Source organism: Meles meles, chromosome 10 (assembly GCF_922984935.1).
Source record: "Meles meles chromosome 10, mMelMel3.1 paternal haplotype, whole genome shotgun sequence".
Lineage (NCBI taxonomy): Eukaryota > Metazoa > Chordata > Mammalia > Carnivora > Mustelidae > Meles > Meles meles.
Window position 1 is genome coordinate 21,358,478 of NC_060075.1, and position 16,132 is coordinate 21,374,609.

General features: G+C 51.6%; 1 protein-coding gene across 1 annotated transcript in view; it reads left to right on the top strand.

Annotated features, from left to right (window-relative positions):
* The window catches only part of PODXL (podocalyxin like), a 47,622-nt gene extending 32,051 nt beyond the window's left edge, over positions 1-15,571 (top strand). Inside the window, exons 2-8 of the mRNA XM_046021102.1 lie at positions 4,654-5,361; positions 6,836-7,098; positions 7,436-7,507; positions 9,408-9,558; positions 9,812-9,873; positions 10,089-10,256; positions 11,665-15,571. Coding sequence (XP_045877058.1) covers positions 4,654-5,361; positions 6,836-7,098; positions 7,436-7,507; positions 9,408-9,558; positions 9,812-9,873; positions 10,089-10,256; positions 11,665-11,862 — 1,622 coding nt within the window. The 3' untranslated portion in view covers positions 11,863-15,571. The remainder of the gene's footprint in view (positions 1-4,653; positions 5,362-6,835; positions 7,099-7,435; positions 7,508-9,407; positions 9,559-9,811; positions 9,874-10,088; positions 10,257-11,664) is intronic.
* Positions 15,572-16,132: the final 561 nt, after the last annotated feature.

Sequence of the window (16,132 nt, forward strand, 5' to 3'; positions counted from 1 at the left end):
GCTGACGGTATCAGCAATGAGCTCCGTTGCAGACTGAGACTTCCGGATACTGGGGTTCATCTGCATTCTCTCATATGTCACCATTCCAGTTCCCAAGGTCCTTTTTTCACATAAGAGACCTGGTGAAGCTGTGAATTAAACTAACACTGTAATTTGGCAACTCATGGGATCAAACTTCTCCTTTTGTCTTTTGGTCTTCTCTGCTCTCCAGCTGCAAACAGTAAGATTCCTTTACTGTAGTCGCAGAAAGTCTCTGGTTTTCAGTCTGCCTTTTTTTTTTTTTTTTCCTAAAGATTTTATTTATTTGACAGACAGAGATCACAAGTAGGCAGAGAGGCAGGCAGAGAGAGAGGAGGAAGCAGGCTCCCCACTGAGCAGAGAGCCCAATGCGGGACTCGATCCCAGGACCCTGAGATCATGACCTGAGCCAAAGGCAGAGGCTCAACCCACTGAGCCACCCAGGTGCCCGTCAGTCTATGCTTTGATAGGAGGATTTAGGAATGACAATTTGTTCTTTTTCTTTGTCGAAAGTGAGGTCTATGCCCACTGTAAGGCTTGAACGTTCTTCTCTTCCTTTAAGCCAGTTTTCACTGGTAGTGAATTTTATCTCTTCTAGGGGATATTTGGCAATATATAAAGATATTTTTGTTTGTCACAACTGCGGAGAGACATGTGTGTATATGTTGCTCACATCTGGTGGATAGAGACCAGGGATATTCTTAAATATCCTACGATGCATACAACCTCCCAAACAAATAAACATCCTGGCCCCCCAAAATGTCAGTAATTCTGGGGATTAAGAAACCCTGTTTTAAGCTGTGCACCACAGTGAGAAGTAACCACCTATTCCACATTCCCTAATTACTCAAGTGTGCTGGTACTCCCCTCAGCAATCTCTTTTGTCAAAAAAGTATGCTCAGCCTGGGTGGTTCAGTGGATTAAGCCGCTGCCTTCGGCTCAGGTCATGATCTCAGGATCCTGGGATCGAGCCCCGCATTGGGCTCTCTGCTCTGCGGGGAGCCTGCGTCCTCCTCTCTCTCTGCCTGCCTCTCTGCCTACTTGTGATCTCTCTCTCTGTCAAATAAATAAATAAAATCTTTAAAAAAAAAAAATAAAGATTATTTATTTAGAGAGAGAATGAGTTGGGGGAGGGAGGTGAGGAAGGAATCTGAAGCAGACTCCCCGCTGAGCAGGGAGCCTGATGTGGGGCTCGACCCCAGGAGCCCGAGATCATGACCTGAGCCGAAACCAAGTCTGACGCTTAACCAACTGAGCCACCCAGGCGCCCATGGTACATTTTTTTTTTAAGTTTTTATTTATTTATTTGACAGAGAGATCACAGGTAGACAGAGGGGCAGGAAGAGAGGGGCGGGGAAGCAGGATCCCTGCTGACCAGAGAGCCTGATACGGGGCTTGATCCCAGGACCCTGAGACCATGACCTGAGCTGAAGGTAGAGGCTTAACCCACTGAGCTACCCAACCCCCCCGCCCCGTATTGATTTTTAACACATGTCCTTTTATGCGTGCCCTTCCTACTCTTGTCTGTCAGCGAATGCCGAAGTCACTTCATGGACATTTCATTCCAGATGACAGGTGATAATGTGACTGCTTCTCCACAAGATGCCATAGGATACCTGAGTCATGTCCCCTCACACTTGCAGAATTCTGCCTTTAACCGCAGTAAGCCCAAAAATGAATCCTTGAAGTCCTGTTGCTTACCACCACTCCTGACATAAATTTCTGCTTTTCAGTAGCAAAATTGTGTATTTGTGTGTGTGTGTGTGCACATGCATGTGTGAAATACACTGGGTCACTGTGTTGCTTATGGAGGAAGGGGGATTGCTGGAGACCACATTTAGGGCGACTTTTAATATCACTCAAGTTAGGCTGTAGCAGTGGTCCAAAGAGGGCGGTACGGCTCAGCGGCGCCAAGCACCTGGTGCTGGAGTTCTGGCTGTGGATACTCCAGCATCACCTCCGCGGGCTTGCCCTTGAGCATGAGGTCATGGTTTCTGCCATCAGAGTTCCTCGTAATCTACTGCCTCTTCACTCAGTGGCTGGGATCCAAGTGTCTAGTTCATGACAGCTTAGCACATGCTTGTGCTCTAGTCACAAGGGAGGCTAGAAAAGGAAGTATCTGTCGTCCTCAGCACCTATAATAGGCAAGGAGGAGACAAATCCTGCTGTCATCAACGTTTTATTCTGTGGGGGGGTTCCCCAAGTAGAGAACAATGGCATAGGTTCTGATTGGCTACAAAGAATAAAGGTCCATGGGACGCCTGGGTGGCTCAGTTGGTTAGGCGTCTGCCTTCTGGCGGAGTCGTGGTCCCGGGGTCCTGGGAACAAGCCCTGCATCTGGCTCCTTGCTCAGTGAGGAGCCTTCTTTCCCTCTGCCCCTCCCCCGGTTTGTGCCCTATGTCTCTCTTTCTGTCTGACAAATAAATAAAATCTTTAAAAAAAAAAAAGATGGTAAAGGTCGACTACATTCTTCCCACCACTCTCCCTTCTGCTCTGAACAGAAAACGAGAATCCTGATTCCCCTCGTGTTCTCCCTTAGTAATACATTAGTAGTTGATTCTGTATCCAAAATATATTCTTAGAAAGTAAGCTCTACTTGAGCATACGGCCCTGAGATCGAGTCACAGGCTCTACCAACTGAGCCCTCCAGGTGCCCCCCAAATATAATTTTTTTAAAAGATTTTATTTATTTATTTGACAGACAGAGATCACAAGTAGGCAGAGAGGCAGGCAGAGAGAGAGGAGGAAGCAGGCTCCTGCTGAGCAGGGAGCCTGCTGAGCAGAGAGCCTGCTGTGGGGCTCGATCCCAGGACCCCGGGACCATGACCCGAGCTAAAGGCCAAGGCTTTAACCCACTGAGCCACACAGGCGCCCCCCGCAAACACAATCTTGACCCATTCTCTTTTTGTCTCAGTTGTCAGTAACTGTACAGCTCTCATCCATTCCATCTGGATTACTGTTTTAGCCTCTTTCTTCCCATTTCCACGTGCTCTCCCTCCCAGTCCACAGCCCCCAAAGCAGCAAGTGTGTTTCTTTGCAGATCACCCTGTAAGACTTCTTTGCTTAAAACCTTCAGTGGCTTCTTTTTGCGCTTAGAATAAAAGTCCAGCATCTTTATTTTGGTCTCTAAGGAGGGTGATCTTATGTCTCATTTTACTTAGGAAATGATTTTTTTTTTTAAAGGTCAATGGTATGAGAGGGTATCGTTTTTAACAGTCTCCTTTTAATCTCAAAAACGTAGGGTCTGGACAGTAAGTTCCTGGCCCTCTACCTGTGAAGCCCCGATTCTCTGAGCCCCGCTCCCTGCCACCCTCACTCACTAAACTCTGTCCACACGTGTCTTCTCTTAGCTCTCTGCTCTGGGACCATCGCAGGTTCTGTCCTTCTACTTGGCTTGCATTTCCTCCGGCTCTGTGCACAGTTCTTGTTATCCTTCAAGCCTCAGCTGAAGGGGCACCTCTGGGAGGCGTCTCCTCACCTCCCTGTTGAAACAGCCCCACCCTCCGTTCTGTGCGTTGTCTCCCTGTTTTCTCCCAGACAGTCTCCAGCACTCGGTGTTTCATTGTTCTGTCCCACTTGTTTATTCCTGTCTCGACCACCAGAATGTAAGCTCCCCGAGGGTATGGATTACATGTGTCTTACCATTGTATCCTAGGGCCCAGACTGAACAGTTCCCTCCATAAATAACTGGTGAACAAATGAATAAAATTAATAAGATCTTCCTACCCTGATCTCCTGCTAAGGTGAAGCTACCATGCTGAAGGGAGTCAAAGCACTCCGACCTTTTCTGTGGCATGTCTCACAGTGGTACTTAAATAGCAATTTGTGTCTTTTTTTTTTTTTTTTAAGATTATTTATTTATTTATTTATTTGACAGAGAGAGAGATCACAAGTAGGCAGAGAGTCAGGCAGAGAGAGAGAGAGGAAGCAGGCTCCCCGCTGAGCAGAGAGCCCGATGTGGGGCTCGATCCCAGGACCCTGGGGTCATGACCTGAGCCAAAGGCAGAGGCTTTAACCCACTGAGCCACCCAGGCGCCCCAGCAATTTGTGTCTCGTCACTGTTCTCAGTTTCTCCTTCTAGATTCTACTTCCCGGAGAACAGAGGCATGGCTCTTTTGTCATGCCTCCAACAGAACGATTCAGTAGGCCTGAGTCCCTCTGCCCCTCCCCCTGCTTGTGCTCTGTTTCTCTCTTTCTGTCTGACGAATAAATAAAATCTTTAAAAAAATAAAAAGCTGAGTCTTCTGCAGGGTCACGTGGCTGGGAGCTGGGGCGAAGGAGGCAGAGGGTACCTCGGTGGCCGGCTCTGTGGTGGCATATGGAAAAGGAGAAGGCTTTGCGCTTGGAGCGGGGTGGGGGTAAGGGGCAGAGAACTCGCCGCAGGCTTCCACGTTCCCGGGGTTTGGCTGGCCTGGTCCTTGTCGTCTGCAGAATCTCCCTTGACGTCCTCCGCTTCACTCTTGTTGGCCGGAGAGGCTTCTTGAACTTGAGAGAATCTGGGCACATCGAAGACCCAGCCTTCGGCCAAGGCAGATGGGAGCAAGGCCTCTAGATCCGGGGAAGAGCGGGAGAACATGTGGCCAGAAACGCTTCCCGTAATGCCCTAACTTGCTTCTGTGCTGTCTTTGTGAACAGAACTTGCTGCCAAAACAAGTAAAGCCACAACAATTAGAACCATCGGAACAGCTACAACCAACGGAACAACTACAACCACCAAAACAGCTACAACCACCAGAACAGCTACAACCTCAGCTCAGTCCCTTGCAGCACCGGCAGGCAATATCGAAGGGGGGGCTCAGGTGAAGGAGACTGGATCACCCACCGCCCCAACAACCACTGAGCCAATGACGAGGACCGCTGCCAGCAGCGGAACATCCCCAACAGCACCCAGCAGCTCAGGGGCGACGATAGTCACAACCCAAACGGCCACTGACAAGGATGGGAAGACCTCCAGGAACCCCAGTGTAGCTAGGGATGGCTCAGAGGAGAGCCAAGGTTTAGGCAAGATGACACCCTCCTCAACCACTCACACCGTGAAGCCCGAAAGCACCAGCAGCCCAGCAGCCGCAGTGGGCGCCAGGGAGGCCCATGGTGGTCCCGCCAGCAGCACGACCCCTGGGGGCGGGAAGCAGGCTGCTATTGTGCCTACAGATGCGCCCAGCACCTCCAGCCCCGCTTCTCTTCCTGCCAGCGCCTCCCCAACAAGCCCTCGCCAACCAAGTACAAGCCCGGGTCCTTCGCAGCCTCCGGTGAGCCCTTCCGACAAAATCACAGCAGCTCCCAGTAGTTCAGGCACGAAGGCGGGCTCCAGCTCCACGTTCGATGGGACACTTCCCACAACAAGTAAGTCATGCCTTTTTCTTTCTTTCTTTTTTTTTTTTTAATTAAGTAGGCTCCACACCCAACCTGGGGCTTGAACTCCTCACCCGGAGATCAAGAGTCACATGCTCCTCTGAGCCAACTAGGCACCCCAAGTATTGCTTTTTTTCCCCCCAAGCAAGAACCTTCTGAATGCTTATGTTCTATCCAGTTGCTGAGCTGGAAGATGGAATTCAGGCTGAGGGTTAAATTCTGTGAATACAGCACCTTCACTCGGGGCCAGGTTTCCCCTTCGGTGCCAGGCGCCGGCCAATACTGCTGGGTTCTTCTGATGAGGGGCCGGTGTTCTGGCCTGCCCAGTTGGACACAAACAACCCAGCAGTCTCTTCATGGGTAAGACTTGGGTGGTCAACGTTGGCAGGGCAGTAGTGCTCCAGAACAGCGTTTCTCAAATTCGCAGTCACCTGTAGGATATATATTTTATTTAGTTTTATACCATGATCCAGGATTACAAACGAAGAAAGCACACGTAACAACACGTGTAACCGATAATAATAGTTTCACGGACCAGGGTTGATTCTTTCTGTATGTGATGGGCCCTAATACTTTCTACTCCATCCCATGTCCTCGGTTCCCTTTTAAAAGTGCTGATCTTAACCCAGTAAATAAATTTTTAAAACCCACGGGTGGATCATGGGCCTCACGAGCATGACCGATGGCAGGTCTATGGAATCAGAATTTCTCGTGGACCTGAGTCGGGGTTGTCAAGAACTCCGGAGGTGTTCGGAATGCGTACTGGTGCTCAGTGCACCTGCTTCTCCTGCAGGCGGTCTCAGCCTGCAGTCAGAGCAGGGGCTCTGAGCTGGGTACACCTGGATTCAAGTCCCTGATGGGCTGCTTCTTCACATGTGACCTTGGGCAAATCATCAGGCCCCTCTGAGCCCGGTTTCCTGATCTATAAACGAGGCTTATTTATGGTACCTTCTTCGTCAGGGTGTTGTGAGGATTAACTAAGAAAGTAAGCGTGGGGGTGGTGAGGACAGACCCCCAGATGGAGTGCCCGTTGAGTATTAGCTGTTGCTGCTGACCTCACTGGCATCGGGGCTCACACTGGCTTGCGCAGTCTGACCCACCCTGGAATACAGTACAGGAAATGACTTCATCTGCTTGCTTCTTCTAGCTTGTGGGGGGGTAAGCCCAAAGAAGCCCCAGGAACTAAGAATAAGAACAAGTTAGACTGCCCTCTGCTTTTTTTTTTTTTAATTTATTTATTTGACAGAGAGAGAGGGAGAGATCACCAGTAGGCAGAGAGGGGGGAACCAGGCTCCCTGCCAAGCAGAGAGCCGGATGAGGGGCTCGATCCCAGGACCCTGGGACCATGACCTGAGCGGAAGGCAGAGGCTTTAACCCACTGAGCCACCCAGGCGCCCCAAGACTGCCCTCTGCTCTTAAAGTTACCACCCATCTTTTCTCAGAGCCTTTGCTTTCCTAATTACAGCATCAGCATCACTGGGTCCCTTACAAGGAGATCTGCAGAAATCCAGCGTGGTACCAACTGTCACTGGGACCGCTTCCTCCACCACTGGGACCTCTTCCTCCACTGGGATCCCTTCTTTGGGGACTTCGCACCCTACAGGCCCATCATCAGGACCTGTGGCCACGTCTCGTGTCGAGGGATCCAGAAGCCCTGGCACCCAGTTGACTTCAGTTGACCCCCGAGTCCCCAGCGTCCCTCCTTCCTCAACTCATGTGGATAACAGGGTACTTCCAGCAGGGCTGGGACAGATAAGAGAGCCCAGCCTCAGATGGAAGGGGCTCTAAGGAGTGTTTCTACCCGTCCTTCCAGCCCAGAGCCCCTGGCGAGGGCTGATGGGAACTGTCACCCATTCACCCCCTCTCCCCGGCTTTGCCAGATTCTGGCTTAGACAGCTGGCCAGCCAGCAACACACCTGGCTATGCAACTCTGTGCAGTTTCACACCCCCCAGCTTGTCAGGAGCTCCTTCGTGTCGCCCACGCAGGGGGGAGGAAGGGAGGGGTCAGGGGTGGGACCCTGCCAGGCTCAGCCTGAAGCTGAATCCCAATGACTGCTTCTTGTAGATAAAGTGCGAATCTCCTGAAGGGCTGACTGAGGAGATGCTCATCCTGAACTTGACGAAAACGAGCCTCTGTGTGAGTATCCTGCCAGTCTAGGCTCCACCCTGATCTACGCCCCCAAACTGTGGTTTAGCAGCAGGGGCAGGGAAGGTAGAAGGGCATGGGGTGTTCCTTCTGAAAACGGACTGAGCAATGTGTTCACTCTCCTGCCCCTGCTCTTTCCGTGGGAAGTGGCCCCTTCCAACTGCCAGACAAAGTGAAGTTCAGACTGCCCGAAGTCAAGTCCCACAGGGCTGCTGCGGGGCCAGAAGGCCCCAACCCAGGTCTTCTGGGCTTGCACTGTGTGGTGATTCACATGTTCTCCGAGTCTGGAGACCAACTTCCTAGTTCAGGCTGTGATTTAGCTAAGTTGATCTCTTTGGCCTTCAGAGGCCCCGGTTGAAAACAAGAGGCTCAGTCAGCCAAACTAACGTTCCCTGTTCCGATAATCTGGGGTTTTATGTCCACGGGTCCATGTACTCATTGGACTGTCTCAGTGGAAGAACAGCGCGGACATGATCTCTCTCCAGCCTGTGGAGTCAGAGCTCCTGAGCATCGGGGCAGCCACCGCCCGTACTCGGGGGGTGCGTGTGTGTGGGAGCATCTGCTTGTGTGCCAGGACATTCGGGTGGGAGCCTGCACCGAGTTGGAGGGGAGGTGGCTGTTGCCACGCTCTAGTCTTTGAGGATGATGGGTGGCTCATGGCTGCCCTCTCCTGGTCAGTGACTACTTTTGAAAACACCCCCTAGGAAATAGAACTGAACGATAGGGTTTCTAAAGGATGGAGGAGAACTTGGCTTTATAGCATTTTAATGCCACCTGTATTTTTTTGTTTTTGTTTTTGTTTTTTTCCAACAGTTCTTTCCCTCTGGGTGCCCATTTTGCTAGAATTTTCCAAAAGCGTACATTTAGACTGTATTTTTTCAAGGGCGCAGTGTTGCCCTGGGGCTGGGCTTATTGGACAAGGCAGGAATCACACTGATGCTTGCCCAGCCATTCTGACGCTCTCTTTCTGGCTAAAGCGTGCCAGGTTGTGAGACTGGGTGTGAGAAGCGTTTTTTCTGTGTGCCATAAAAGCAAGGTTGGAAGTCCTGGAGCCCTGTCAGTGGGAGGCAGAGGAAAGAGTAAGCTTAGGAAATCCCAGATAGAAACCCCAGGATGACTTGGGGTCCTGCGGTGAGCCATGCCAAGTCCTTCTCTTCACCTCAGTACCCTATTCCAAAATCCGGTTAGAGAAGCACAGCCTGGGCTACCTCTAGATGACATGGCAGGACCAGGGAAAGCTGTCTACACTTTGCTTCCTCACCCTCGGCCCTAAAGCCATGTCAGCCATGCTCCGTCTGGTGAGAAGTATAGAAGATTCCCCTCCAAGAAGGCCCCATGTGCATCTTCAAGATACTCCCATGTTCCCTTGTTCAGTGATGGCCTTTCCTGGCTTCACGGCTAGAGTCTTAGTCTAGGGAAGGGCATGCCTGCTGCAACTTAGGGAAAGATGACTCTGGGCTGAGAGCTGGGGCTTCCCCTCCTGAGGTCTTCAAACTGGGCATCAGCACCTGGCAAGTGTCCGGCTGCTGGGCAGTGCCCCCTCAGTCCCTTCTAGGGAGACGAGAAGGGCATTAGGTCATGACCCCTGTAGAGCTCTGAGAGAGGGGGGTGCACTCAGGTGAGAGGTACTGTTCAGCCACAGACGAGATAAACAGGGCAAGGGGACCAGGGGAAAGAGATTTGCAGGAGTCAGAGAAGGCAGGGACTGGCCCAGCGCAGCACATAACCCGTGACTCCTGCCAGGCCTGGGAATGGCCCCACTTGAAGGAAGAGGGAAATAGGTTCACACCAGGCAACAGCATTCTCCTGACCTTGGCTCTGAAGGGCAGCCCCACAAGCCGAGACTGCTGTCCTGATCCCTGAGGACTCACTTGTGGTCTCCCCACAATAGGCGGAGAATGGCAGTTCTGATGACAAACTGGTCACGCTTCTGTGCCGAGCAGCAAAAGCCACCTTCAACCCACTTCAAGATAAGTGCCATATACTGCTGGTACCTGTTCATGACTCCCAGGCAGTAGCGATCAAAGAAATCACTGTGCAGAGTGAGTTGAGGGTAGGGGGTGCTGGGGTCTAAGTGGGGAGGGGATGGGTGGGGGGTTGACCACTCGGGAGCCATGAAGAGGGGTCAGGGCTGGTGCTTCCTACGAAGGGTCAGGGCACGCCCCCTTCCAGGGCCCCCCCGAGAGAGAGCATGCAGGAGACTGAGGTACAGCACGTCCTCCTCTTGGGGCCCCGTCTCCGTCCCTTACATCACCCTCTGAGCTGGACCGCTAACAGCGTTTCTCCCCTCCACAGCCAACCTCCTGCCCCAGCAAGTGTATGAATTGCTGAAGGACAAATGGGATGAGCTGAAAGAGGTAAGCGCTTCTCGGGGATCGGCAGTTCCTCTGCTGTGCAGCCTCTCTCGTGGTGGAAGAATCCCACCTGCGAGCAGCCGGAATACTGGGGGTTAGAGAGGGGACGGCAGGGTGATGGGCTAGGCCCCCGAGAACGCCAAGCAGAAGGGCTCATAACCGGGTGGGAGTGACCCCCATTCTGTATTTTGCCGCATAACGTCCTCTTTTCCTGGCAGGTGGGAGTCAGCAACATGAAGCTTGGGGAACAAGGGCCCCCCGAAGAGACCGAGGACCGGTTCAGCATGCCTCTCATCATCACCATTGTCTGCATGGCGTCCTTCCTGCTCCTGGTCGCCGCCCTCTACGGCTGCTGCCACCAGCGCGTCTCCCAGAGGAAGGACCAGGTGAGGAAGCAGACCAGTTCGCCAGATGACTTCCGCCCGTGACTCCCCTATTAGAGGAAAGGGAGTGGGCCACGGGCCCTTCCCGACAGGCAGAGACCATCCCTTGTAGGAAGGAAGTGCAAAGTCACAGGGCAGATGGAAGAGGCGTGCGGGGGCAGGGAAGGTCGTGGCCTTTGGAGTCTAGAAGACGAGGGATAAGCCCTCACTCTGCCTCCGATTATCTGAGTGACCTTGAGCACCGCCTGTCACCTCTGAGCTTCTCCGTGTATGGGGATAATACTCACCTTGCAGAGCTGCTCTGAGGATTCCCTGAAAGAAATGGGTAGGGGCATCCCTGGCTGACCGAAGTTCTTTATCCGCCTTCCCCGAATTCCCGTCATGCCAGTTGCACCACATGCGGTCCTCAGCCCCGGCTGTGCACCGCAGGGACGGTTAGGAAAAGTCCCACGCCTGCCTCCTCACACACCCACTGAAACAGAATCTCGCGGTCTGAGTATTTGCTGAAAGCTTCCCGGGTGACGTGACTGTGACCCAGGTTGTAGCTCAGATAAAGACCAGAGAGAGCACTGCCTCCAGGTGGCTCCTCTCTATGGCAGAGACGGCGCAGGTCCTGCTGTACCCATCTTGTTTAGGCTTAGAGAGGTCCTCGGTCACCGGCCTGATGAAAGTCATTTTCTTTCTTTCTAATTTTATTTTTTTTTTTAAAAGATTTTATTTATTTGACAGAGAGAGATCACAAGTAGACAGAGAGGCAGACAGAGAGAGAGGGGAAAGCAGGCATCCTGCCGAGCAGAGAGCCCGATGTGGGACTCGATCCCAGGACCCTGAGATCATGACCTGAGCCGTAGGCAGCGGCTTAACCCACTGAGCCACCCAGGTGCCCTCTAATTTTATTTTTAAGATTTTATTTGACAGACAGAGATCACAAGTAGTCAGAGAGGCAGGCAGAGCAAGAGGCAGAAGCAGGCTCCCCACAGAGATCCCGATGCGGGGCTCGATCCCAGGATCCTGGGATCATGATCTGAGCCGAAGGCAGAGGCTTTAACCCACTGAGCCACCCAGGCACCCCGAAAGTCATTTTCTTACAGTCCTTCCTGATTCAGGACAGTGGGGTGAGGCAGGTGCCTGGAGAGTAAGTTTGGGTCGGGGGGAGAAACGGAGGAAAGAGACGGGAGGCTTCTGGAAAACAGAAGTCCATTTTTGCTGACTTCATGGATCTGCCAACACGGTAAAGGTAAAGCGAGCTGGGAATTCTAGGGTGCCGGGCCAGCAGCCACGAGGGCCTCCAAGAGCATTTATTGCGCACCCTACCCAAACTGGGGTTCCTGGATTGTAGGGGTACTTGTGTAATATTAAGCCCATGAGCCCTCAAAAACTACCCTTTCTTGGGTCGTCTTCCCTCTCCTAGCAACGGCTAACGGAGGAGCTGCAGACAGTGGAGAACGGTTACCATGACAATCCCACGCTGGAAGTGATGGAGACCTCATCCGAGATGCAGGAGAAAAAGGTGGTCAACCTTAATGGGGAGCTGGGGGACAGCTGGATCGTCCCTCTGGACAACCTGGCCAAGGATGACCTTGACGAGGAGGAAGACACGCACCTCTAGTCAGGTCCGCGGGCAGCCTCCAACAGGACCACAGCGCTCCAGACTGAACCACCTCAAGTGCCATTTGGACAGGGGAGGAAAATCCTTCCCAGCTGAGGGAAAGGTGGGGGAGGGAAGCAGACTTGGAGGGTCCCTCCTCCCAGTCCCCACAGGGCCTTAATTTTCCCCTTTCAAACTGAACCAATCACTTTCTGTCTAGATTCCTCTTGTAAAATAACCCACTAGTGCCTGAGCTCAGTGCTGCTGGAAGACGAGAGGGAGTGCACCCACGCGGTCATCTGGTAGAATCCCTTCAGCTCACATCCGAGGGGACAGAGGCCCGACGGAAACCCAGATCCCCGCATTCGGTGCGGTGCGCTTTCCCGCCACGCCCCACTGCTGCCATCGCTCGCGCCTCTCCTCAGAGGTGCTCCCAGTGGGGTGAAGCTCGCAGTCGACGGGATGGGACGGAAGGGACAGGGCCAGATCCTGTCTCGGGGCATCTGATTCCTTCCAAGTACAGGTCCCCAGCCTTGCCTGCCAGTGTCCATCCCCTTTGTGCTTGCCCCGCCCCCTGCACAGTTTGTAGCCCCCTCTGTCCTAGGGCCTCTGGGACTCACACCGTCCCTTCGTGGCTTCGAAGCCCTTGCTCCGGATTCTGGCTTCCTTGCATCTGCTTAGGGACCATGAGACTTAACCCACACAAGACTCCAGTGTGAACGAGGTCTGCTTCAGGAATCCTTCTGCAGGTGAAGAGAAAGGGGGAGGCCCTTCACCCCCAGGATGGGTCCTGGCCCATCACCCAGGGCAGAACTCCTTTGGCCTCCCACTCCCACGGGGGACTGAAATCTGCAGCAGCTATGAAGAAGTGTTTCTGCTGATCACTGCTCGGTCGGTGGGGTGAGGCCCCGAGTTCGGAGATCCCCCTGAGATCCAGCAAGAGAGTATGATAGCTGTAGGGCAGACTTTCCCAGGGCCCAGTCCACAGAGCGGTGTTTCACCGGACAATCGATCGACGTGGTTAGGAAGGATAGGCTTTACTCTCTGTTCCAGAGGAAACTCAGGGACTTTTCAAGTTGCTGAGAGTTTTGTTGTATTTGTTTGTTTTTCGTCCAGCCCTCTACTGCCACAAGCCAAAGCTCCAATTGCTGGGAGACTTTTCAGTTAACTCATCTTATCGACTCCTGGTTCTCCTGTGCTGTAGGGCTAGAAAGGCCTAGAAAGTGTGATGCATTTTAAGGTGCTCAGGAGCAGCCTGGGGATGCCTGTGGGGTTCCCAGTGACCTCTCACTGTTCGGGCATGCAGCTGGGCCTTGCCGTGTCCCCGCCTCTGTGTTCCTAGCAGGCTGCCTGCTTCTGCAGTTTCTGGTGCCATCTCAGGGAAACAGTACCGGGAAGGGGTTTTGAGGGAGCTTAGCCATTAGTTCCCAAGTGAAGGCACCTCAGGACTGGACAGAGTGGGGTTCAATCCAATTTTCTGGAAAGCCCAAATCCCAGATTTTGTGGAACATTGCCCACGGTCTCTCTTGCTCCTGGGTGTAAATTTCCTGGCATGAACTAGGATGGGCAGAACTGCTATCCCTCCCTGGCTGTCTTGATTCCTTATTCATAGCCTTTGGCCTTTGATATCCTAGGGTTCAAGAGCATAGAGCCTCCAGTGAGTTTCCCAAGAGCTAGAGAGATGGTGGACTAACCAGGATCCACAAGTACTTGCCCTGATTCTCTAGCGTCTGGAGGTTGGCAGGGTAGAGAACAATGCTAGCGTGGGCCGGGAAAAAAGGAAATCTTGTTATACTGGGAAGAGCTCTGGTTGCTTCCTTCTGCCCAGCATTTGATTCTTTCCACCCTGGGGGTTTCTGTGGAAGAGGCCAGACTGGATTACTATTCCTTTGCTGATTCTGGGTCACATTTTACCAGCCAGGCCTTCGGACAGAGGCAGCAAGTATGCCTCCACAAACTGATCGAAGGCTCCAGCCCCACGGCCTCCTGGGCAGAGAGATGACGATCGGCAAGGACTAGCATAAAATCATACTTGGTCAACAGGAAAGACTGGTGGCTCCGTCCAACTCTGGGAAGCTTTGGGCTGGTTCAGATGCTCCTTCTGGTGCATCCAGGCTGGGCGGCTCCAGCCTTTGAGGGCAACTTCAGAATCCAGTACCTTGCCTTGGCTTGCTCTTGCCACTAGACACCTGTGTCAAGGCCAGACAGCCAAGCAGCTGCAGAGGTCACCTTCATCCCACGGCTGCACTGGGTTCATTGCTGTCTGGTAAGTCAGAGTCTGGGGCTGAGAAGAAAGAAGAGGAACACTAGGAACTCAGCATGACTTCAGACAAGTTGTGCCAAAGACAGATTATCAATTTGGGATTAGGGGCAGACTGGCTTCCCTAAGCTGCATAAAAGGCCAGAAATCAAGAGTCTGATGACTGGATGGAAACCCAGTGGGAAAGCACGCTGTTCTGTGAATGGGGAGGGAAGCACTGCTTGTGAAGGAGGTACAGAATAGGCTTTGCATCGTAGGACAGAATACGGGTTTAATCTAGTCTAGACGCCAGATTCTCTTTTTCCCTTGTTATAAGGAAAGCTAGCAGGAAGTTTATTTGAACCACTTCTTGAGCTTTAACCTTCTTTTGACAATATACTGAAGAAACTTTGGAAAACAAGTCCAAGCGGACACACACATACATAGTTCGTCATGATGTAAATACCACAGCCACATGGTCATCCACCCAGCACTGCTTTAAGTGAACACACGCTGTAAAAACATTTGCTAGTTGAGGTGGCTTTTTTTTCCTCTGAACAGGAATGTAAATGTAAATGTCTATTTCACTAGAAATGACAAGTTTTTGTTTTTCTCCAACGAAAAGTGAAATAGAAGACAAGCTGATGACAAAGTATTTGTCTTATAGAGACCAGGCATTTTTACTTTTAAATGCGATCCTCAATCCCCCTCCCCAGCTAAGTCCTAGCCTATTACAGGAAGGCTTGCAGACACTCTAGTCCTAGGGAGAGGCTTTTAGAGACCTAGTCCAATCTTTGTTTTGTTCTTATAGAAAAAGAAACTGAAACCCAGAAAGACAGAAGTGGCTTGGCCAAAATCACATGGTTAGCGAGAGAGAGAGGACTAAAACACCGGTGCTGTGGGCCTCAGAATGAATCCGTAAATTAAGAACAGGCACCAGGACGATACAAAAGGACAGAATTCCCTTCTTAAATCATGTCCTGCTGCAAGGCTAGGGAGAGCCCGAGGACCACAATAGGAACCATATCGGTCTATGCTTGCTCAGAGTTATTTAGGTCTAAGACTTAAATGAGTGATACTTTTCTGTCCAGAAAACAGTTTTGAATGAGCATTTACATATGGATCTTCATTAGCAGGACTATGGATCAAAGGAAACAAGCTCCAGGAAGGCAGAGGGGGCAAGAGTAAAGCAATGACTTCTCTTTTATCACTGTCACAAGCTGATCGGCTCAGGTTTGGTGAAAACCCAGCACTGAGTGGAAGGGTGGGGATGACTATTTGATGTGTGTCTTTTTTGTTACTAGTGAATGTTAGTTTGCCCAGGCGACTGGGGGAGCATGTGTCTTCGCGGACAGGGGTCTGAAGTACACTGGAATTTACTGAGAAACTTGTTTGTAAAGACTATACTTAATTATTGCCATTTTCTTACAAAACTATATTTTGGAGAACTGTATACTGTCAATTAAAGTGCTTTTGTGTAAGCTGGCTCAAGCCCTGTTGAACTTGATTGACCGGCTCATGTTCTTCATGTGTGTGCGAGGCTCATGGCCGATGCTCTAGCGAGGGCAGCGTCCTCTACTCTTAGGCTGTGCTGCCCAACTAGGGGGTGCAGAGAGTGAAAGAGAAAGGGAGAAGCTGAAAGGAAGGAAGAGGGGGATCCTGGTGCTCTTGGGCTGTTGTAGTGATCCTAGAGATTTTTTCCTCACGTATATCAGTGTTCTACCTTCTTCATTTCTTCCACTTCTGCCTCAGATACAATTATGAGTCACCCACCACTAAAGATCCTGGAGCCCCGTCAGGTGTGAAAACACTGGTATAGGGACAAAACAAATAAAAATATTTAAAAAAAAAAACAAAGAGGTTCCGTTCTGGCCCTGTTACTGCTCACAAAGGACTCTGTTTACTTGTCCTAAGAAGCGTCTCCCCGTCCCTTGTCTGGAGATGTGAGTGGAGATGGAGGAAGTTCAGAGAAGGAAGCACTCAAATGATTCTGCTTCTCTTTTCTAGGGGCGGTATTAGCTCCGTGTCTCCCTCACTAGGAGGGGAAAACTA